Genomic DNA, 24,830 nt, shown 5'->3' on the forward strand with positions numbered 1-24,830 from the left:
TTTACAATATTGATAGATTCTCTGGGAGTCTGGTGCTTAAAATCACTAAAGTATAGTTGTAACCGGGCATTGAAATAAATTGTCTTGCTCACAGATAGGTAGAATGTCCTGGAATATTTTTTCTTTGGCGCAGCAGTGTAAAAGTGTCTGGAAAGTCATTGTATGAGTGTTCCTGACCCAAAGAATGGAACACTTTCTTGGTCTCAGTTTGAGGATATTGCCTTAATTGTTTGGTTTAAGGTGACAAAATTGCCATTGTTTTTAAGCAAAAGTATTGTCTTAGTTACCGGCAGATTTTTTGGTCGTTTGAAATATTGCCTTAATTGTTACTTTGCCTTGCATGTTCAATTCTAGATGGACAATGTTTTGGCTGTACGTGGGATGGTTTGCCTTAATTATCCTTGTTATGGCCAGAAAACAATACTTTTATTTACAGTATTGTCAAGGCTTTTGCTGCGAATATGACCATGATAAATTGCTGTTAAGTTTGATTAAATTTACCAGCCAGTAAATCTACAAATATCAAATGAATACTTAAGTTGATACAGACTCTTCAAAGTGACTGATATACCAAGATATGAGATTTACAAGTGCTAATGACCATCCACAGGTTCATAAAAGAGCTATATTCAATATCTGCCATATTTTTCGGGTTATAAGCCGCACCAGTGTATAAGCTGCAGGGCTAGGTTTTAGCGATTTTCACAATTTGCTCCATATATAAGCGGCACCCGAATATAAGCCGATCTTACAATATGATGATCACTATTGTTGACGTCTGATAAATCGATAACAGATAAGGGAAGGAGGTTTGTATAAGGTGGTAACCATTACTGTTGACCAAAGTTTGTTGATATAACAGACAATGGAAGGCAATTTATGAAGCTCTTCAGTGAAAGATTTAATAAAGTTTGCAAATGAATTATACACAGATAACCCTATAGCAAAGATTGAACTCGATTGGCTTGGATGTCTTCATTGCGTTCCACACACAGAAATAGGACCAGACGTTTTGTACAGTTTACTAAACAATCTCTACATTGAAAATGACAGTTCAAGGTGATAAGTTTTCAAACACTCATTACCATGTCATAATGGTGTACAAGTACACTTCCTGGTTTTTTGTTGTTTTTTTTTCGACTCACAAGGAAAAAACGTGCAGCTTATAATCTGGAAAATGTGGTAATTAGATGACATTCTGTTTAGGTATTCCTCTGTGAGATATTCAATATCAAGTATTGATGTTCATTACCATGTTTGGTGTTTTCCTTAGATAAATTTTTTTTTTTTTATTCTATAAATTTTCATGAAGCTTACCGATTCAGGATTCATGTGTTGTCTTCAGACTCTGAACAAGTCTCCTGGTTAACTCTGTTGTTATTTTCCACTTAGTTTTCACACTTGGAGTTGGTACAAGTCTCTTCAAATGAAACAGTGTCACATGACTGTATGTCATGGAGATATCATTTTTCACCACAAAAGGTGCTATTTTGTGTCTTTTGTACAATCTTTGAAATAGCAGTTGGTAGGCACTGCTGTTGGAAGGGTTGGCTGTAACCTGCATGCCATGTTTTAATTCATTCAAATAGTTGCAAGGATCAAAACATATACATGTACTTGACGTTCTTTCAAGTCAAACACACCTCACCATGTAGATTTTGATATCTTTTATTTTGATATTCCTTTCAGTCACTGTGTATTTTTCTCAATGGCAACCTAGGCTTCAAAATTAAGGCCCTTAGTTTCACTGACCGGTCCTTAAAGAACAAAACATCTGTATGATTTAGCATCACTGACGAGTCCAAGAAGGACGAAACATCTGTATGATGTAGCATCACTGACAAGTCCTAAAAGGACAAAACAGCTGTAATGATAAAGCATCACTAACGAGTCCTAAAAAGACAAAACAGCTGTATGATGTAGTATCACTGACCAGGCCTAGAAGGACGAAACAGCTGTATGATGTACCATCACTGACGAGTCCTAGAAGGACGAAACAGCTGTATAATGTAGCATCACTGACGAGTCCTAGAAGGACGAAACAGCTATATGATGTAACATCACTGACGAGTCCTAAAAGGACGAAGCAGCTGTATGATGTAGCATCACTGACGAGTCCTAGAAGGACGAAACAGCTGTATAATGTAGCATCACTGACGAGTCCTAGAAGGACGAAACAGCTGTATGATGTACTTTAAGTCATTGTTTGGCTCTAATCTAACTCTGAATTTGTATTAAAAGGTGCTGTTCACTTGTGCATCTTTTGTACATACAAAGGCATCATTGGATTAACAAAATAGATAACATTCATATCCCTTCTGTAATTAAGCTGACATGACTAAATCCATTATCATGCTTCTGATATTTTGTTTGTAGCTAACTCAGTTGAAACTTTTTATTGAATGACCTTGCCTTACTTCAAAAGGTTGTGTAAGTTGGATGATCATCTTTCATTGCCTTTGATTCATTATGGTTGTTATGTGTGCTAGTGGAATAAACTATCCTTATTCTAAGGCTCACGCCACAGATATCTTCAAAATTACAAGACTTTACCAGAATCAGATGATGAAAAATCATGATCTTGTCATGTAAAGTGCTTGATTCCCTCAGGGAGATGTTTATCAAGTTTGTTAAGACTAATAATCTCGACAATTTCAAACCACAAGAGTGATGATTTGCTCTAAATAATGTTTAATGGTCAATTATAACATTACTGACAGCTGTCATTAGTTCAAAATGTGTAAAGTTCCTAGTCAAGAACGTCTCATCACTCCTTGTCCTTTTGTACCCATATTTCCATCGTTTTCTCGACTGAAAAAAACTTAAAACAAGCTAATGTCACAACTTGTCTACCCTAGCTTACTCTAACCAGGTCTTTTTATTTCAACCAATTTGAGATCACACATGTTAAAAGGTTTTCTACTCAAAGAAAGGAAGTTGGGGGATTTATTGAATATCAATTATCTTGTACTGCGGTGTCTGTGTTGCAAGCAACAAGTGAGATTAAATACGTGAAATTTTTTAACTAAATTAGTGAATTTGGGTTCCAGTATGTGGGTATTTGGTGTGAGGATGTATGATTTATCTTACAGGGAAATAAGAAAGTGGAAGTATTTTTCTACAAAACATGAATTTTGGACGTGTTTTTTAACTTTTTCTTGGATAAAGTTTTGCTGTTAGCTAGGAAAGGTTCTAGCATATCATTCAAGGGTAGTTTGGGATTGTACGATTCATTAACAAGTGAACTGTATATGTCTATAATTCATTTATTCTATTTCTCATCAAATCAATAGGAGAGCTGTGCTCTTGTTTATTAATCGCAAAACAACAAGGTAAACAACTAGGTTAGTTTGAGAAAATTAAGTTTTAATTATTTGTTCCGTTCTGATCAACTGAAAACATTTTTATTTCGAAGTGTCTCCAAATGATTGTATGTGTTGATCCTTCCTTCTCAGGCTTCCAAATTTAGCTGCTGGTTTTATTGAAATTTATTCTGTCACAGGAAGTTGATTAATCTGTTGTATCTTATTATTGATTTAACAAGAGAGCCTGTATTTTATGACAGTTTTTTTTTGTTTATTTTTGTAGTTGAGGATAAACTTGCTCATCAATATGGTAATACTGTTAAAATTAAATTTCTGTTACATGTTTATCAAATCTTTTTTTTATTTTTTTTCTCTTTTTTTTCCAGTCATGAATCAATATTTTCATGTTGTGTTTTATTCTGAACAAATTACACAGTCTTTTTTCTTTGTTTTAAATACATGGAGTTTTAGTCCTTGTGTTGTCATGGAAAAACCTTAAGCTAATACTTTTACACATAACTGTTATTATAAATGTAATATTATTTTGAGTTTCCATGATAAATGTCCATCTACAATTGTTAATCTTTCTCTAAATTTGATACTTTTTCTTTTTCGTGGTTGATAAATTTACTGAACCTCGCTTTGAAGAAACTCGGTTTTCTATATTTCATTGTGATGTCAGTGTTTTCATTCACCAAGTTTAAAAGCAGTTTTCTTTCATGGTCATAACACTACACATCACAAAATAGACTGGATAGATCAGGAAAGTGGCATCATTTACAGCCGCTGTTATTGCTCACTGATGACTCCCTAAAGATGCCCCATTTCCTTCGCTTCACTTCAATACTCTCATTATCTTCTTCCTCGGTATAAAAGTTTTCTAATTGTTTTCTTGTACTGCCGTTATCGCTGATTAAAATTTTCTCGTATCATATACTCCCTTCCCCAACATCACAGGATCTTTCCAAATTAACGGGTTCTGATATACTGAAAACATTGTTATTTTGACGCAATCAATTTTCAGCGCAATATCAACTGAATATGAATATCATATGAATTCACGCATCGAAATAATTGCTGAATTAATGAAACAGAGAAACTGCAGGTAGCACAATTACAATTTATCACGACTTCAGTTTGAAAAGCGCAAAATCAACATCACCCCCTATCCCATCATCCACTGAAAATATCCTTTTTATTGAATTCTTCTAAAGTCTTATCTTATTTTCGATTTTGTACCATCTCTTATTCCTTTTCTGAAAACAACTTTTTTCTTTAACAAGAGTAAACTGCCAAGAGATATCAAACACAGTGACCAAAGAAGTATTCTGCTTTTGTTTGGTGACTTCAGTATAGAAGACTAATATGAGTCCAGGAATAAGTTTTTACGTGTCCTAATGTTGGGAATTATTTTATTTTATCATATTTTTCCACAAAAAACAATCTGATTGTTAATATATTTGAACAGTATCTATATTTTCTGGATACTATTTTGATAACACCATAAACTACCTGGTAATAGTGATAGGATACCTGTCGTATCATCAATAATAGCAGATATTTATGATACCTTTCAAAGACACTGATAATAGCAAATGTTTATGATACCTGTCAAAGACACTGATAATAGCAAATATTTATGATACCTGTCAAAGACATCGATGATAGCAGATATTTATGGTCAGAGTGAAGTACAAATCCAAGATGGTGGATACACTAAGATCATTCTCAGCCTACATTGGCTGTCATGTTTATCCCTTTACCATCAGAGACAGACTGAAACAAAGGGCAATAACTCTGGGAGATCAGAATGAACAAGGATTAGAAGGATACATACATTTTATATCCCCTTTTGGTAAGGGGAATACATGGCGGTCATACTCTCCAGAATCTATCGTGTCACCTGTTTGTTGTTGTCGGTTTTCTACCAGTTGATTGACTCCATGGATACCATCCAGGTTTCTTGGTGATTGTACCTCACACACTACTTATGAACAGAGACACTAAGAGATAGGAGACCAACGCTACAATCATTTCAGTACCGATATCTTCTTGGATGGATAGGTATTTGGTAATCAACAGAGGTCCTTCCTTGGTGGTCAACATACAATTTATATTGAATTTATGAGCAAAGGATGGTAAACATTGCTTCAATGTACTGATATATTTTTGCTCTCAATATATGATAGTCTCCCCACAAAGTTGTTAATGCTCAATTTAGATTGACAGGTGCGTTATTATTTACAAAAATTCAACATCCTTTCTTTTATTATGAAATCATATTTAGTCTGCAAGTAGAATTCTTAGAGGGAAGATCAATCGTGTTTTGTCACGAAAACCACATTTTCAATCTTACATTTTTTTTTTTTGTTTCATGTTCATACCACAAGAGTGAAAGACATCGTTCTTTTGTCCATGTGTTTCTGTTGTGACACTTTTTACTCCATTTCCATTGAAATGAAAATATCTTTGAACAAATATTAAGAATATTGCTGATCTTTTGCACCTACCTAATGGGTCAGGCAATCAATGTGTATGAACCTTTCAAAGGCTAAAGGTCAAAGATCATTAGGTTATCACAAAGGTCAATTAAGGGAATAATATTTCATATTTCAAATGACAATAATAACAATCGTATACATGAGTTTCGGTGTTATAATGAATATTGATGGTCCTCATTTGATAACATTTACATTGTCATGGATAAAAAATAAGTCGCGTACTGTTCTAAAACACTCGGTTGTTTTCACTTTTTGCAAGGCTGTCCTTGTAAATTCTTATTTTGTTCATTGTTTCTGCTCGTTTCGTCAGTTTTTATAGTTTGAACATGTCGGGTATCTTGGACTACATAATAAAGATATTTCTACATGTACGTAAGATTTGAATGAATGACTGATTACTACATGTGGTGTCGGAATAATTAATCCAACACTCTGGATGATGATTATTCACGAATTGGTTCATTTATACTTTTTCATCAGAAAATATAGATTTTATGTCAGATGATAGCATGTTAAGTAATTGTGATTCAAATGAAGTAAGTTTCTTTTCATTTATCCGTGGTATGGAAGATTACATATGTGTACATTTTAACTATTTGTTTTTGTCTTGTAAAATACAGTATACATGAAATGTTGGAGCTGTTTGTATGCAAATTAAGACTGCTTGAAATTAATGTTTTTGTAACATGAACATTAAAATATTAAGATATATCTTCGCATGGGTTTGTCAGGGCGCCAGGGAGTTTGTCGTCAGCATGAAAACCAATAGCAGTGAGCATTTCTAACAAACTAATTTTCAAGCATGTGTATGACCAAGATCAACAGATTCTTGCTGTGTCAGGTGCTTGGATCTATATATATATACATGTCTATCATCACGTTCTATATACTCAGTGCATATGAGATTTATTTCATTAATGTATATTACTTTCACTAACATCATATCATATGTGAGATAATATCTGGCATGCAGACAAACTTGTAAATTGTATTGAAATGGACAATTATCTGGTTCTTTTTTTAGACAACTATGATTCATTTCCTGTTTGTACCTTCTAGCACTTCAGCTGGGCGATCACGTCCCAAAATTATTGACCAGTGCCAATTGCAAAGTTATTGTCAATTCCAATTGTCTTGTGAGCAAAAATAAGTTTATAATATAATGAACTACAATAAAAATACAAATATAGAAACAAACATATCATTGTACAGTCTTTGTATGTATGTTTACTTAAATGTCAATGCTGGATAGAATTAAAAGAGATGATAAATGCTTCTCCAGGGTTGGCACGTCTAAATACACGAGTCAATAAGGCCGTTATGAGATGTAGTGATATTTATCATGTAGGTTTTCTAGCTGGACTACTCGTCTCCACTCATTAGTAGTAGATGTTAGAATCGTAGCGCAGCCTCTCAGTTCTGTTTTTGACAAAGTCTTGAACTTGCTTTTCTATCTTGCTGGTTCATTAGAGAATGAATGGAACTTGTCTTTCAGTCCTTCTAAGTAGTTAACAATAAATCATCATTATTTTAATTCAGTTGGTACATCTTTAGAGTCCAATCTTTGCACTTCATGCAAGAGAAATTAATTTCTATGACATATGTCTCTTGGAAAATATGAAATATTTTTACTTGTAAAAGCACATCAAATGTATGCATTGTTTAGGTATCAAAGCTTTGCAGATAGTTTGTATTAACTGGTCAGGGTATTTTAAGAGTTCACTGTATTTTTTGTCTTTTTTTTCCTTAGAAATTTCAGGATCAAAAAGTTGATTCAATTTACTTGAAATGTTAAAAAAAAAAATTCTAAGGAAATTTGATCTCTATTTATGGCATTCATCATCCATTAAGAATAGATTTGTGCGGAAAAAGAGAAGATTTTTTTTTTTTTTTTTTTGTAACATCACAGGGAAAATAATTTCAATATTTCTTCCAGCTGCATAATTATGTTTTATTAGGGAGTTTTCATCTCTAACAAATAAAGGGAGATAATTTATATCTTTGCTGAAGACTGTTAGCGCTTACTTAGTAACAGGATTATTTATATATCATATATTATGAACAATTAGATTTATTGTTTAACATTTTTTCATTTTTTTCATTTTTCATTTTTTAATCACATGACTTATTAGGTTTTCATTTTTGTGTAGAGATAAAGTTTTCATTATCAAATTTTTGTGTAGAGATAAAGTTTTCATCGACAAATTTTTGTGTAGAGATAAAATTTTCATCATCAATTTAAAATTTTCATTATCAAATTTTTGTGTAGAGATAATGTTTGATTAATATGTATTCATATGATATTTCCTGTAGAAAAGTCTTTTTTTTTTTTTTCAATTAAAAGAATTTATTAAACCATTTCAAACCAATTCCTTACGTTTTTCTCATGATTTAGCAGTCGGAGGCTGTTCGTTTATCACTAACAAATATTCAAAAATGTACGTTACTATCGACACCAGAATTTTACATCATCATCATCACTATAAAACATACCAAGTTAATTTATCCTCAACATACAATGAATCATACTGCTGAGTTTACACTGTAGATATTAGAACAATATGGTCAGAACTGAAACCAAAAATTCTATCTTGAGTATATAAGGTCAGATTTATAGTGATTTTAACATGATTTTACAGGTGAATTTTGATTTTGGTTTTTGTACACAGGTAATACAGGTACCCTGCCTACAGCCTTACCTACAGACCCAACCAACGGCCAAGTTTATCATCCTCCGTTAGACAAACCTTTAGGTAAGTTGGCCAAAAACTGTAAAAGTTAGCCAAATTTAGACACCAACATTTACTCTGTTAGACAAACCTTTAGGTAAGTTGGCCAAAAACTGTAACAGTTAGCCATATTTAGACACCAACATTTACTCTGTTAGACAAACTTTTAGGTAAGTTGGCCAAAAACTGTAAAAGTAAGCCAAATTTAGACACCAACATTCACTCCGTTAGACAACCCTTTAGGTAAGTTGGCCAAAAACTGTAAAAGTTAGCCATATTTAGACACCAACATTTACTCTGTTAGACAAACCTTTAGGTAAGTTGGCCAAAAACTGTAAAAGTTAGCCATATTTAGACACCAACATTTACTCTGTTAGACAAACCTTTAGGTAAGTTGGCCAAAAACTGTAAAAGTTAGCCATATTTAGACACCTACATTTACTCTGTTAGACAAACCTTTAGGTAAGTTGGCCAAAAACTGTAAAAGTTAGCCATATTTAGACACCAACATTTACTCTGTTAGACAAACCTTTAGGTAAGTTGGCCAAAAACTGTAAAAGTTAGCCATATTTAGACACCAACATTTACTCTGTTAGACAAACCTTTAGGTAAGTTGGCCAAAAACTGTAAAAGATAACTCTCTATGTTCATATAAGAAAGACAACATGGACAACAAAAGTAAGAGAACCTATCAACACTCTAAAGCAATCCACCTTGGTCATAAAGCCTTCTTTGGCAGAGTGACGTAATATTTCTCTGTCTTTACTTATTAAGAAGCATTCAGGTTGTTCTTTTTACATGTGGTTGATATGTGATACTTTTATGTTCACGGAAGTTTCCATGATGGAGTTGAACATCATCCATTAACATTTTCGTATGTATGAAAACCATTACCAGTGATTTCCACGGGCAATGACGAAATCAAATTGTAATATGTATGATCCTAAGCCCCTTTGGGGCTGAAGGGCAGGGTTAAAGGTTGACAATTTGCTGAAATTTCAAAATACATAGAAACAAAACAAAATCTCTGCATGTATTGAAAGGTCTTGTTGTGTTGTGTAAAAAAAATCCCCAGAGGTTTTCATTTCTCTCTTGGTATGAAAACAAACATGGTGGACCCCACCCATGGAGATACTGTAGAATGAAAAACTCATCAGTGAAGGAAAGATCAAATCATCAGGGTTTTTTTTTAACTCCCAGGTCCCCTATTTCTCTCAATGGAATGGATTCATTTTACTTCATTACTTTATCAATAACTTTCGGGTATATTTTGTTTATTTTCAGTGGGAAATAATCCAATCATGATTAGAATTATTGTCATCAGTGTGATGGTATGAGAAAAAATATTTGGAACCAACCCCTAGGGCCTGCACATGTCATTTTCTTCACTTGTATATTAACATATTTATGTAAAAGCTGTGGAATGGTGTCAGAAGAAAATAGTCCATCAGACACTTTGTACCTAAGGAAACTTAATGAATTAATTCAGAGTAAAATGAAAATTCTTCACTTTGTATCATATAAAAATGAATTTGATTCCTGGAGCTGTTTTTGAAGAAATAAAATGATTTGGTGTTTTTTAAAACAGGTCCAAGACCATTTCCACCCAAAAATGTCACAGCCAGAAATGAAAATGGTGGGATTCGAATTTCGTGGGAGCCAGCAAACGCTGCCAACACCACCATATTTTATTACGTCATCGAGATGACCACAACCAATCGCTGGGTGAAATTTAATGACCACGTCAAATTCCCGCTGTCGTCTTATTTCTACGAAAAGGTTGATCCTTCCACAACATATCGGTTTCGAGTTTATGCCTACAGTGTGTTGTCATACAGTTACCCAAGTGCCGTCGCCATAGTAACAACACCTGCTGCAGGTAAATAAGACCCTAATGTTTTATTTTAAGCAAAAGGTGAAGCGAATTTGCAAATAAATGAGATTTGAGTGACAGCAGGTAAAAGCCAGTGTAACACCAAAATATTTTGGCCTGTCTTTTACAAACTTTACAAACCACAAGAAAGATTTTTAAATAAACAAAGACCATTAGGTCTCATATCACATCTTTTTTTAAAGTGAGACTTACAAGATATGAAATTAACTTCTGATTTTTGTCTTTGAACTAATCAATTTAGACAACTACTTCCATTTTCATGTTATCAGAACAAAGTGAAATAGACATGTATACCTAACCTATTCCACGATTCACAAAATTTCTCATAAAACAATTTCAAAAATGAACAAGCATTTTATTTTTAGTCTATCTATAAATTTCATGATGTCCATAGATTGTAAAATGTCATTTTGGTCGTATTTCAATTTTTAATTTGAACAAACTTAAAGAAGAATAAGTTTTATTTTTTGCCTTAGTTCTGCATTATATAAAATATGATATTTAAATGTATACTGAAATGTGTGGCTTATAATAAGTTGCTAATGTATAAGAAATGAGTTTCAAACTAATTGAAATTTTAATTTTTTTCTGTTAGCTTGATTAAATGAATGCTTTAACGTATGAGCTCTGGGTTGGCACATTCTTTGATATACATATATGTACAACACGAAGCATAGAGTGATGCCCATGTATGGTTGTTTGTCATGTGATATTAACCCTCACTGCTCTATATGCTACCATTCACGTCCTCACTATGTAAAGGGACATAACTTTAAAAGTTATGTGTAAAAAAAGTTTGATAATTCATTAGAGAACTTAGGCTTCACTCGAATAATGAAAAAGTGGAATCATTTATTTTTAGCTAAACAAATTCTATTTATATCTAAATTTATGAATTTAAGAAGATTACATTGTGATATCTGTGCCAATGTTCCAAGGAAAAGAACAAATGAGCTGTTGTGCGAAGAAAGATAACTCTTATTAGGTGATGTACAACTGCTTAGAACAAGGTGGTATGACAGGCCAACAAGAACATTGCACTACCAGATATTTAAAATGGATAAAAGGCTTGCGAAACCAAAATGTTGATGTGATGTAGGTAGTGACTCAAATTCCAAGATAATGAAATAATTCACTTGTGCGTTACTTAGATCAAAAACTAACTTTGATACACAATTTAATTAACAATGTACTAAATTATATTTGCTGTGAAGCAAATGTTACTTTTTAAGAAACAGCGAAAGCAATTTCTTAACAAAAAAATATTGCTCGATAATATCTTACAGGAATGAGGGAAAATTCTGTTGTATACCTTTATGTTACAGTACAATTTTACTGAAGTATGTACCATATCTCAAACCTATTTGACAGGTTAGGAAGGGGTTGTTACCAATTTTTATAATCCACATGTAAAACATATAATGCTTTGGTTAAAACATTTCAATATGATTTTGTCTGTATTGGTTAATACTTGGCTGATGTTTAACACCAGATTTGGTTGCAACATGCTAAAAATTTTCTTCACATCGGCGTAAGTTTTTCATTCTTATGGGGGAAAATTTTGTTTTCACTGTTTCAACACTTTGAAACAAAATTTTGTGAATTACTATTATGCAATCTTGTACAAAGAATGATAACTCCGGTTAGGTGATGTACAACTGCTGAGTGTAATACCAAGGTGGTATGACCAGCCACTCAGATCAGGAGAGTTACTTTTACGCAAGCTTGTACTAGATAGGAGTATGGGTAAACCAGGCAGCACTTTGATGTTTTGGATTCAATATAACATAAATTAAGATTTGATATATCCCATAACTTGCTCATAAAGTTGATTTTATACATACTTGCCAACCTTCAGTTTTGAAAGAATACATATGATAAAAACATTAATTGTAGTTTAAAAATATCAGCAGCACTTCTGAATTATTCCAAATTTCAAGATTAAAAAAAAACACGCCATAAAAAGTATTTTGAAAAATGTCGAGGAAATAAAATGCACTTTTCTAGCCTTACATGAATAAACTATGTGAACTTTTCTGATTTTTAAATCTTTTGTAAATTTCCCCCTTGAAAGTTTGGAAAGGTTGGCTTGTATGATTATACTAATATTAACCAGCATTATCACACTATAACTTGCCTTTGCAGTGACAACCAGTATTAGCATGGCCGATTTGGAAGCCGGTATATACATTTCTTGGAATTATTTTTAAAATCGTTTTTGTTATCCCCTTATTTCGGTTCACCCGTTTTGTTTTTATGCCATGTTTTATCCATAATTTACAGTTGTGCATTGTCAATGAGAAACACTATGATGTGAAATATAAGCATGAGTGGATATTCTAGATATGAACAACACCTAAAATGATTTTTTCCTTTTTTTTCTTTTTTGTCGGTTTGGCAGGCACCTGCAGGAATTTAATTGTATTACACTAATGTAATGAGAAAATTACTAGACGTCCTTTATTTAAGTTTTTATGATTTTGGATTTTAGACCAAAGTCGTCCATAGTTTTAGAGATATAAACGTCTTTAAAGAAAATATGTCGTCTAAGCTACTTGTTATTGTATTATTGATGATTCTGTGATAATTTTGTCACATTTCATGGTGTGGGTCTTCATCAAACCAAAACTATAAACAAATATGGTATACTATCCCATCTTTTAAGCTGCCAGTATTGGTCAGGCTGCTGTATAAGGTCTATCAGTTAATACGTTTTCTGTTGTCAATCCTCATCATTGTTAGGTAATTATCATACAGCAGTGATAAAAATGTTGGTATCAAGTAGGACTTATGACACATGCTTGGTATAATTGGTTCTTAGAAATAGGATTGGATCTGAAATTAGCCTGCTCGAAAAACCTGCCATGTCTAGCTTTTTCTGGAATTTTTTCAATTTTTTCGATTATATTCAAAAGCATTGCCTCTTATTACTTATTTCAATTGTTACGACTTATCTGTCTTGGAGACTATTTACATTCACTCTCATATGAATACAATTACGTAAAAATTAATATGATAATGAGAAGTGAACACACTGGGTCATTTTGACTGGTAAGGTGGTGACTGTGTTTCAGGTATACATATATATTAGTATAGCTCTCCAGCAATGCATGTCATTGCCACAATATGTTCCACCCATAAATATTTTTATTTGTTTTTTTATTTATTGGTTATTATTGATATTATTTTACAATATTTCCACCATTTTTCCATTTCTTTTGTACTTTATTATGATGCCAGCATACCTTTAATCACGCTTATTTGTTTAAGGACAGAAACATTTTGACATTAAAAGAAGCATAATTGAATGAAGTCTTTTCAAATTTTGGGTTAATAGCAAATCATTTGTAGGAATTTGAAATAAATTTAATTAAAGTTAACTTTATTTTTATTCAACATTATGATGTCAGTGTATTTTATTAAATAAATATGGGGTAACCAGACATTTTATTCATGAAAATAGAATTAGTCTCCAGATTTTGAAAATGTTTCCATACCTAACCTTTCTTCAAATCTTGTTTAATTTTTTTTTTCTATCTACATTCAGCAATATTGCATTACAATAGTAAGTAAGATTTATTTTAAAAGACGTCAGGGGATGATCGAAAATAGAAAAAATTATTCACTTGTCATAAAAATCATATCAGATGATGTGGAATTATGGGGATGGTTTTCTCAACCATAATGAATTTGAATATTTGAATTTTCATCTTAAAACATGACTTTTAAATGATATTGAAATTTTGTTTTATAAAAATCATTGTATATTAAATTTACTAATACAACAAATAAATGATTTGGAATGTGAAAGCGAAATTCAAAGAAACCAAAAAAAAAAGATGAAATATTAAAAAAAAATTTATCAGAGATATTTGAAATGATGCATAGAATATCATAGCTTAGGTTCATAATTTTATATGGCAACCCTTTTTTTACTGGTTTTCTTCGTTGCTGTTCCTTATTCGTTCCCAAGTCTGTGTGTCGGAAATGTGTTGTCTGTATGTATATTGCCAGATCTCTGTTTTGAAAATAAACTTTAAATGATGTCATTATCCAAAGGTTATGACAAAATTTTTTGATAACAACCTCACAATACAATGTTTTTATTTCCCTTTAAAAAAATTAATTTTAAAGCGAGACTTTCATCAGTATTCAAACAAAATTTTGTTAAAATGACAATTCATCCCGAGGATCTATGCTACCTTTGATAATGACTTTTTTCTTGTTATTTCTGATATATACTTAGATTTTCAATAAACAAATTTCTTGAATGGTATCATATGATACATTTTAGAACTGTAGAAATATGTTGGTAATCAAAGACCATCTTTCTGAATAAGAATTCATAAAATTCATAGATTTGTTAGATTAATCTAAATAGATAGCTTTTTCCAGTAAGGTAGCATACATCTTTAAGTATATAACTTGTATATGACGGATCAGTGTTAATACCTCTATGTTGTATTTTCTTAGAACCATCAGGCATATTCCTGTCCCAGGCAGAAATAGGAGGAATAGTGGGCGGATTGCTGTTTCTTCTCGTTGCTGTTCTACTCGTAATCATTGCCGTAATCTGTAGTAAACGCAAAGAAAGACATAGGGGAGATAAATATGGTAAGCATGCATTGTTGACATGTTAAGAATAAACTGGCTCGCTGCCAAATGGAGATAAGATTTTTGACTAATTGTCAGATTAAAATGGATGGATATTAATGCTGGTGTAAGGAGTTCAAGTGCTTTTTCCATTAACATAACAATTGAAATCTTTTGTCTCTGTAATTATTTTAGGTCACAAGAGACAAAGTCTCAGGGTGACCTATTGTGGTACCCTTATGTCCAGCATCATGCTTCGTAAACTTTTAATATTTTCAACTTCTTCTGGAAAACTCCTGAACTGTTTTCAATGAAATTTTACAAAAATATTCCATGGCTTAAGGTGCACCAATATTGTATATTATATGGTCCCCAACCCCAAGGGGATTGAGGGGCGGGGCCGAAAAGTGTCAAATTAATGGAAACTTCAGAAATCTTCTTCTCAAATCCTAGGTATGGTAGAATCAAGTATTCTTCATGGATAGAAAGGCCTTCAGATGCTTTACCAAAATTGTAAATTTCGTTACCCCATAGTGTTACATTACAATATAGTTAAAGTTATGTTACATTTTTTATTAGCAAAATCATTTCTATGACATGTTATAAGAACCATTATGACTCAGGTGACCGTTAAGGCCCATGCGCCTCTTGTAAATGTATATTTTAAAGTTATATTTCAAAATTAGAATTGAGATCTTTTGTCATTCATAAAATTGTTGATACTATACAAGCATTATTAATCTGTTTCGTTCATTTTTTTTTTGTAGGAAATGTCAAATATATTGGTCCAGCCGATGAGATGGATTCACACATGCCTATAAATAGAACGTGAGTATATAAACATTCAATTTATAGTAACATATATTAGGGTTATATATATACTTGATACAAAGCTGTATATATTGTATAAAGGGTTATGCATATATGTATATATTGATTACATGGTAACTGTGCACAAAGTATACAATATATTAACATTGGATGTATCGTAACCAATGATCAAAAGTTAACGATCCATGCATGGAGTTATCATATTTCTGTAAATATATATAGTTGAATTTATTGCTAGTTTTACTTTGAAGTCTAAAGAGAGTAATGAACATATAAATCTTTGTAAAAAATTTAATCAAAAATTTGTTTCATTTGATATCACCATGGCAACAACAGGATAGACAAGAAAGGTGAAGTAATGCAAACAAACTGGCTGAAATTTTAACCCCACTGTCATGTGATTGGTTAAAGTTGCCCTGCATGAAATTCTTGTCATTAGTTAATATTGTTATTGAAATTGTTACGTTATAGAGTTGTGAGTTATGTGCCCTTGATTTTTATTGGCTGTTTTTTTTATCACATTTCTGCTGGTGGCCCTATTGATTCCTAACACTTTGTGTCCTTTAATGCTTTACAGACCTTTGTTCTTCCTTTGTTTCTTTCTTTGTTTCTTTCTTTGCACTCTCACTTTAACTTATCCTTCAACAAGAGGTGTCTGAACCTCAGGCTTTTTTTCAAAACCTTTCCTTTTAGATTTAGGCAGACGCTTGGTTAATTATTATCAGTAAAACTTAATCACCTTTAACTGTTGAGGGTTTTTTCCTTTGTGTTTATAATTCTTCAATTTGCCTGCAAAATGCTGCTCTACGTCCAATTAATTGATTCTATTACTCATCTTTAAATTTTTCCTCATTTTCTCTGCCAAATTGACTTTTTCACTGCAGCCTTTTCTTCTGAAAAATCCTATATGTTAATGTTACTTTCTTTTTATATCAAACCAATTTCTCCTCCATTTTAATGTTACCAGCGTACTCCTCCTATCTCTTATGAATAAGTTCCTTCCTCTGATTTTCTCCTCAATTTCCAACTGTTAGTTAGATATATTCACAAAAAAAAACCTTGATTTTCATCACTGAATAATGTACATTCACTTATTTTGCCTGCTAATTTAAATCAATTTTTCTATTTCATTTCAAATTTCCAAGACATTTTCATTCAAAGTTCCACAATCTGAAATTCCATTCATCCCAAAATCATGGGAAAATTTGCTTCCTTCAAATGCGCTAAAAATTAATTCATCGTAACGAATTTCACACATGTCCAATGAGGATTCAATTTTTTATCAGGGACATACCAATTAAATTCGATTCTACGTTAATATTTGATTTTTCACCAAATTTCCTTCTTTTGCTGATCATACTCATTAGACAGTGCTTTCTTTAAGTTCATTTTCGTATAAAAATATGTCGAATCCTCTTTGTTAGCAAACACTAATATGTTGTCATTTGTCTTTAAACTATTTTTTCTCTCAATGTCTTCCTTACTTATCAACATCATTCTAATTCATGTAACTCTAGCAGTTCGATGGCGCTGAAGTTTTTTTTTTCTATGATATTTGTAAAACTTAATGTAACTCTTTTTATTGATATGATTTTTTCACATAAAAAATATCAACGAAATCGCAATGTAAATTTTTCCCATTTTAAAAATTAATTTCAAGTATTTTTAAAAGTTGTTTTTTAAACAATGGCAGTTATCAATGCTAATTAAATGTAAATTGAATGTTTGATTTTTTTTTTTCTTACAGTCAAAATGCGCCAGAATGGGATAGCTGGGACGCGATTGGAGGAACAGGCTCTTTGAATAGTATTGATTGTGGAAACGGGATATTTGTGGTACCACATTCCAACGAATTCTACAGGGAGGACACTTTACCAGTGAGCTCATATTTTCAGGACAGCAAGCTGTTTGATCCTGATAAGTGTTTGTTTGATCCCAATAGGAGTGGTCGGAGTGTATCTCGCAGTTCTAATGGGAGGCGCTCCCAAACTGGGAGAGGTCGATTTTCTAAACCTGACACAAGTGGCAGACATATAAGTGGCAGAGACAGTGTGTCAGGGAGTGTCAGTGGCGGCGGGGACAGAGGGGAAATGGGTAGACGCAGGACGTCTGCTGTAAGGGAGGTCACTCCCATAGACAAACAGAGCCTACCACTCTCTGTCACTCGCCTGCAGGACAGGTCCTACCCCATGCTCCGTTCGCCTGTGTCAGACAAAAACTATGACAGTGATGCTGATGATGAATCAGATGACGAGAACGGGTTTGCCCCTAAGAGGCCGCCCCTTCCTCGGGGGTACAGGGTGCCCTACAAGCCAGAGGTGTACATGGGGCCACACCACCACTGGGGCAGCGGTGACCCCTATAGTTACCCTGGTGACACAGATGATGTGTTCAGCCCACCAGCGGGCAATAGATCCATAAAGGATCGACCAACATTCCCAAGGCATAGTTCCATGAAACCTGCGTCATATCAAACATATTTGACTGGTGATCCAGTCGATGAAAGCTTTGGTCATCAATTTGGTGTGGAAGATTTGAGTTCAGTTCATCAATCATTTGTAGATAGGTCATTAGATAAATCATCAGAAAGGTCACATGACACACTGCCGAGGCTACATCCTCTGTCCAGGCCTGATTTTAGTGGGCCACAAACATTCGATTTTTCTAGTTCAAAGTCGTCGGACAATACCTTTCTTGGCGATGGGTCACAATCCACATCTAGAGTTCATTTTGACAATTCTGGTTTTACAGTAATTGAAAGGACACTAGATAGGAGTTCTGGACGAGGCCGCCAGGTTGCTAGGGTTCCTCCCAACCAAAAAGATGATAAAGTAGGAAAATCAGGCTACACACGGGAGCATCTCCAGGGGGCAGTTGACCGTGTGCGTCGTGGACCACGTGCTCTACGGGCACGTTCAGCCAGCAGGAGTTCTGCTCAGGAACTTGATCATAGTTTTGATGACAGACTGCCACCGGTGGTGCCAGGAAGAATAACATATTTGTCTGATAGTGTACTTCCCCATCGAACAGGAACATCACAATATTGTGAACAAGATCCTCCTCCACCTCCACGCAGAGGTCGACTGTCTCATTCTGATAACGAATTTCCGTCCAGGACAGATACAGACCGCCAGGGTTGGCCGTATGGGTACAATTTTGACTTCATTGACTCATTTAAGTCAGATAAGGGGACTGGTAATAGATACAGTATTAGCAGCTCAGGGCGAGGAAGTTCCAGCAGTCGTATGCGACATTCTTCAGATACACGGGGCTTGGCTGGGGATGACACTACGCCAGATTCTGGCAGTAGTGGTATTGGCAGCAAGAATACTGGATCATCAGGCCTGTGGCGGCAGCAAAGGAATAATAGTGCATCAGTGACGTCACTTGTTAGTCCACACGATGAGAGTCATGACTCAGCTCATTTTATTCCAGACTACAGTCTTCGTCGTGAGGCATCGGGTGATGAGAATTACGAGTTTGATGTGACGGACACACTGAATAGATACTCCAGTACACACCCTATTGGAGATGAACTGTTGAGTGCACTTGAGAATGGACTCAGTACGTCCAACTTTTACGATGATCTCTACCCGAAACCCACGCGACAAAGTCGCTACGACAACTCCGAAGAACGATTCCAGAAACTTCGTAAGGAATTCCATCAGTATCAAAGACAGATCCACAATCAGAGTTACGTGGACTATTACCCTGCTATGGACAGCGAGATGTTGTGATGTAATGACGGGTATGTGTGTACACTTGTGTATGTGATCGGGCTGACATGGACGATGTGCCATTATAACTGTTGTACTAGGTATTATACTGTTGGAAAATACTTTGTGTGCTTGTGAATCTGACAATATTTTGAGTATGTGTGTGTCCGTGCTCAATGTTTAATTGTGCTTTAAGGGTGTGTAGTGTAGTATAGATATCGATTGAGGACACTGGTATGTGTCTGCACTATACATTTTCCATGTTTTGATTCACATTTGACATTTTACATGTGGTCATTGTTTAAGGTTGCCATGACTACTGGTACAATATCATCTCCCTTTTCATTTTGATAATATTTGATTATAAGAAACCTTCATAGATTGGGGATTTTGTTGTTTGTTTGGTTGAAAACCTGAAATATGGTCACCTATGCTGGATGTGGTTTATATAGTGCATCTGTGTCACAAGGTGTACCTGTGTCACGAGGTGTACCAGTGTCACGAGGTTTACCTGTGTCACCGAGGTGTACCTGTGTCATGAGGTGTACCAGTGTCACAAGGTGTACCAGTGTCACGAGGTTTACCTGTGTCACCGAGGTGTACCTGTGTCACCGAGGTGTACCTGTGTCACAAGGTGTACCTCAACATGTGACCAATTGTACATCAACATGTGACCAGTTGTACCTCTTGTATGTCTACACTTGACCAGTTGTACAAGAGACCTATTGTTTTCTATCTACATATATCACCAGTTGTACATTTTGTACTGCTATGCCCGACAATATGTACACCAACACATGACCCATTGTGTACCACTACATGTGACCAGTTGTACCTGATGTGTACCACTACATGTGACAAGTACCTGATGTGTACCACTACATGTGACCAGTTGTGTACCTGATGTGTACCACTACATGTGACAAGTACCTAATGTGTACCACTACATGTGACCAGTTGTGTACCTGATGTGTACCACTACATGTGACAAGTACCTAATGTGTACCACTACATGTGACCAGTTGTACCTAATGTGTACCACATGTGACCAGTTGTGTACCTGATGTGTACCACTACATGTGACCAGTTGTACCTGATGTGTACCACTACATGTGACCAGTTGTGTACCTGATGTGTACCACTACATGTGACCAGTTGTGTACCTGATGTGTACCACTACATGTGACCAGTTGTACCTGATGTGTACCACTACATGTGACCAGTTGTGTACCTGATGTGTACCACTACATGTGACCAGTTGTGTACCTGATGTGTACCACTACATGTGACCGGTTGTGTACCTGATGTGTACCACTACATGTGACCACTTGTACCTGATGTGTACCACTACATGTGACCAGTTGTGTACCTGATGTGTACCACTACATGTGACCAGTTGTGTACCTGATGTGTACCACTACATGTGACCAGTTGTACCTGATGTGTACCACTACATGTGACTAGTTGTACTTCTAGACATAATCAAGTGCACCCCTACATGTGACCAGTGATTACACATGATCAGCCTGATCAGAAACACAAACCATTCCTGTATGTAACATGTGGATGACGTGTTGTCTGTATATACTGATCTACTAATGCTGGTACAGTAACTGGCCGTAATATGATCATTTTATCCGATATCAATCATTGCCACTCGTGTTTGAGTGGATGTTCACACTGTTACATTTGTATACAGATTCTACCTAAGACTGATTGATGTTTCTATGCTTTTTTTAATGACAGGCACCAATTCAAAGGGGCACATTATTTTTACATTACCTTGTCTGACTAGTACCTGGTATTTAAATCATTTTTCTACAAATTCCGGTTCTCTGGGATAAAATGCATTTTGATATGAATTTATCAGCGTAGAATTTATACTACTATCTAATCTTCTCTGATGTTAAACATAACATACCAAATCTTATTTCTACTTTCAAATTATTCATGTTTTCATGTTGAAAACTTTTCAAGTTGTCTCCCTTTACCAATATGTCCTCCCTTGGATTGGTGCCCGATCATGATACCGATATTGTTAACTTGTATCACACAAAATTAATATTATACATATCAGTTCAACATATGTTTTGTTTCAGACCCACGTGTTCAGTGGTTCAATGATGTGAATGTAATGTCGCGCTGGCTCACCTGTTGTGGTGAACCTATAGCCAATGCTGTGTTATATGGCTTTATCTAATTGACCTGGTTGTGTTAAAATATATAATCGTGAGGTGAGAACCTTCCTGATGAATACTGAAGAGCTATGATTCCTAAATCTTCGCTCAGTAGTATGTCATTCCATTCTGTTTATTTATCATGTTTCCTGTCCTTTTCGAATTCAACTCTGTCGATTCCTTCATATTATGACAATATATCATCAATTGCTTTTAGATTCTCGACGCAGAAGAGGTATGCGTGGATATTGTTGACTTGTGTGTTATGTTGGTTAAGAATTTCTAAAGTGTTATGTTTGAAAAAAATATACCATATATGCTTAAGTGTTATTGCGTCAGGGCTTTGTGTGTAAATGAGTGTAAAAGTTTTTCAGTGAGAAGATCAGGTGTCACACATCAACAAAATGCTGTACATGTGTCACAAACTGATGACAGTTGCTGTAGATGAACATGTGTCACACTAAACACATACATCTCTTACAAGGACAGTGGTGTAGCTATACATGTGTGTTACACACTGTCGCTGTAGATGTACATCTGTCACACCAACAACAGTCACTTTAGATGTACATCTGTTCCAACGACGACCGTCGCTTTAGATGTACATCTGTTCCAACGACGACCGTCGCTTTAGATGTACATCTGTTCCAACAATGACCGTCGCTTTGGATGTACATCTGTCGCACCAACAACGGTCACTTTAGATGTACATCTGTTCCAACGACGACCGTCACTGTAAATGTACATCTGTCTCTGTCAGCTGCCAAGTAGATGTACTTGAAAAGTCGATGTATGTAGATGTATATGGGTCGTGAATAAAACTGTATGATATTCTTTGCAAATAGAAGTGTGTAGGTCACCATGGAGACAAATTGTTGTGTTTATGTATCAATATGGCAGCTACTATATTTAGTTTTGTTTGTTTTAATGTTATTTTCCTTTAGTTGATTATACACCTCCTAACGGCTTTCTTTCCATTAAAGTGTCAACGTAACACAACAAGCTTTTCATTTACTCTTCACCCATTTACCATCCAGGATATCAGATCTTATTTCAATGCTAGACTTGTTTTAACAAAGGCACTTTCTCCATTTTAGTTTTTAATTTTACAATATATTAATGTATTTATCATCAGTTCTGTGTAAGAGCTTTTTACTTTTACATGCAGAAATGGCAATCTTATTTTAATAGCATATATTTTAAGTTGGATTTATATTTTATATTATTTTAATTAGTATGTCTCAGTCAATATTTTATAGATTTGGTGTTGAAGTTTTCACGTGTGCATCCTACTTAAATCAGAGTGTGATTATGAGAGAGAAAAATTGAGTATGTAAGGGAAAATCTAGAGGTAGTTTGTGTGTATTACCAATGTTGTAAACAACCAAAGTTTGATATTCTGTTTCTCACCAAAGCATGGCATACTCTTACAACTGTGAATGGAGTATGTATGAAATGTGAGATGTGTAGCTATAGGTGCGTGTGCATTGCTTTTGTACATGGATGTCATCAACACGCTCACCATTTGTCATATACAACTTTGCTTGTCCTCGACTAAATTGATTCAAACTCCATGTAAATTTTTGCTAGTGAACTATTTATTTTAAAATTTGACAATGATGTAAAATGTCATGGGCACCCCAGATAACAAGACATTACCAGACATCAATGTCAGGGTTACAGGCTATCATGTTGGTGTCAAGGTCAACATGTGACAGGCTGACATCATGTCAGTGTCAAGGTCAACATGTGACAGGCTGACATTATGTCAGTGTCAAGGTCAACATGTGACAGGCTGACATCATGTCAGTGTCAAGGTCAACATGTGATGGAATGACTTGTATTACTTCAGTCAGGGTAACATGTGACAGAATGACTTGTATTAGGTCAGTGTCAGGGTAACATGTGACAGAATGACTTGTATTAGGTCAGTGTCAGGGTAACATGTGACAGAATGACTTGTATTAGGTCAGTGTCAGGGTCACATGACAGAATGACATATATTACTTCAGTGTCAGGGTCACATGTGACAGAATGACTTGTATTACTTTGTTGTCAGTGTCACATGTAAACAGCATGAGTCTGAGGGCAGCAGCATCAGTGCATTGAGGTCACATGTTGTATTTGTTTATGGAGTGTGAGTGAGATTTGTCGAGTGTCTGTTTACACTGGTAATGCTTCGTACATGGGTCGATATCCTCTAAATTCTACCTTTTATAATGAATTACATGTTTTGTAAAAAAAAGTTACTCTTGTTTGTTTTATTTTTACAATGACTTAACAAGCATGTAAGGTTCGGCTAATTGACAACTTGAGTATGAGGAGATTGATGACACCCGGCTTGGGCTGAACGCGTACTATTGGTTAGAAAACAATGTGGTCTGAAAATGTGTAATCCTACCACGTTTCCATCAAAGCAGGTGACATGTTCAGTATTGGTATAATCTTTCATGGTATCTGTACCTACCGCGGTGTCGGAAGGTACGTAATGATAGATTGCTTACATCGACATGGGGAAACAGAGACATCATTTACAGCCAAAGAGAAACCGGACGCCGTTGACTACGCTGAAAGACTTGCCAACCCACTTTGACATCACAGAATCCAGCATTCGGGCATGGAAGAACAAAGAAGAATGTCTACAAGACATAAGGAGATACACTGAATTTAATAAATATATAACAAGAATACCATGGGACAGAATAATCTCCAGGACTTGTTGTATTTGAAAAAAATAGAAATGTTAATAAAGAGTCAAATTCTCATGATCGAGGTGTAACAGGACAAATGTCAAATCAAGATGACGCCCAAGAAAACATTACTTCATGTCATGGAGATCAAGCCTTCAAAGTCTGGAAGAAATAATTAAAAACTGAGAGAAGAAATACCCAAACAGGATTAACATTAGGAAAACAAGGGGAACTAACTCTTCAAAATAGTGAAATCAGACTGCTGTTCAGGAAAACACTAATTTATGTCATAGTTATTAAGCCTACACAATTTGAAAAAGATCAGTTTAAAACTGTTTCAGACCTTTGTACGAATATATGTTTACAACAGACAGGCAGATAAATGGACAAATTA

The 24,830-nt window shown here is 34.6% G+C and overlaps 1 protein-coding gene across 1 annotated transcript in view; it reads left to right on the forward strand.

Moving 5' to 3' along the window:
• The window catches only part of LOC132553333 (protein turtle-like), a 153,961-nt gene extending 131,014 nt beyond the window's left edge, over window positions 1–22,947 (forward strand). The window contains exons 9-13 of the mRNA XM_060217567.1: window positions 8,476–8,559; window positions 10,124–10,414; window positions 14,903–15,043; window positions 15,790–15,850; window positions 17,601–22,947. Coding sequence (XP_060073550.1) covers window positions 8,476–8,559; window positions 10,124–10,414; window positions 14,903–15,043; window positions 15,790–15,850; window positions 17,601–19,590 — 2,567 coding nt within the window. The 3' untranslated portion in view covers window positions 19,591–22,947. The remainder of the gene's footprint in view (window positions 1–8,475; window positions 8,560–10,123; window positions 10,415–14,902; window positions 15,044–15,789; window positions 15,851–17,600) is intronic.
• The last annotated feature ends 1,883 nt before the right edge of the window (window positions 22,948–24,830 follow it).

Source organism: Ylistrum balloti, unplaced genomic scaffold, assembly GCF_031769215.1.
Source record: "Ylistrum balloti isolate Yb309-2 unplaced genomic scaffold, AGI_CSIRO_Ybal_v1 Utg370320, whole genome shotgun sequence".
Lineage (NCBI taxonomy): Eukaryota > Metazoa > Mollusca > Bivalvia > Pectinida > Pectinidae > Ylistrum > Ylistrum balloti.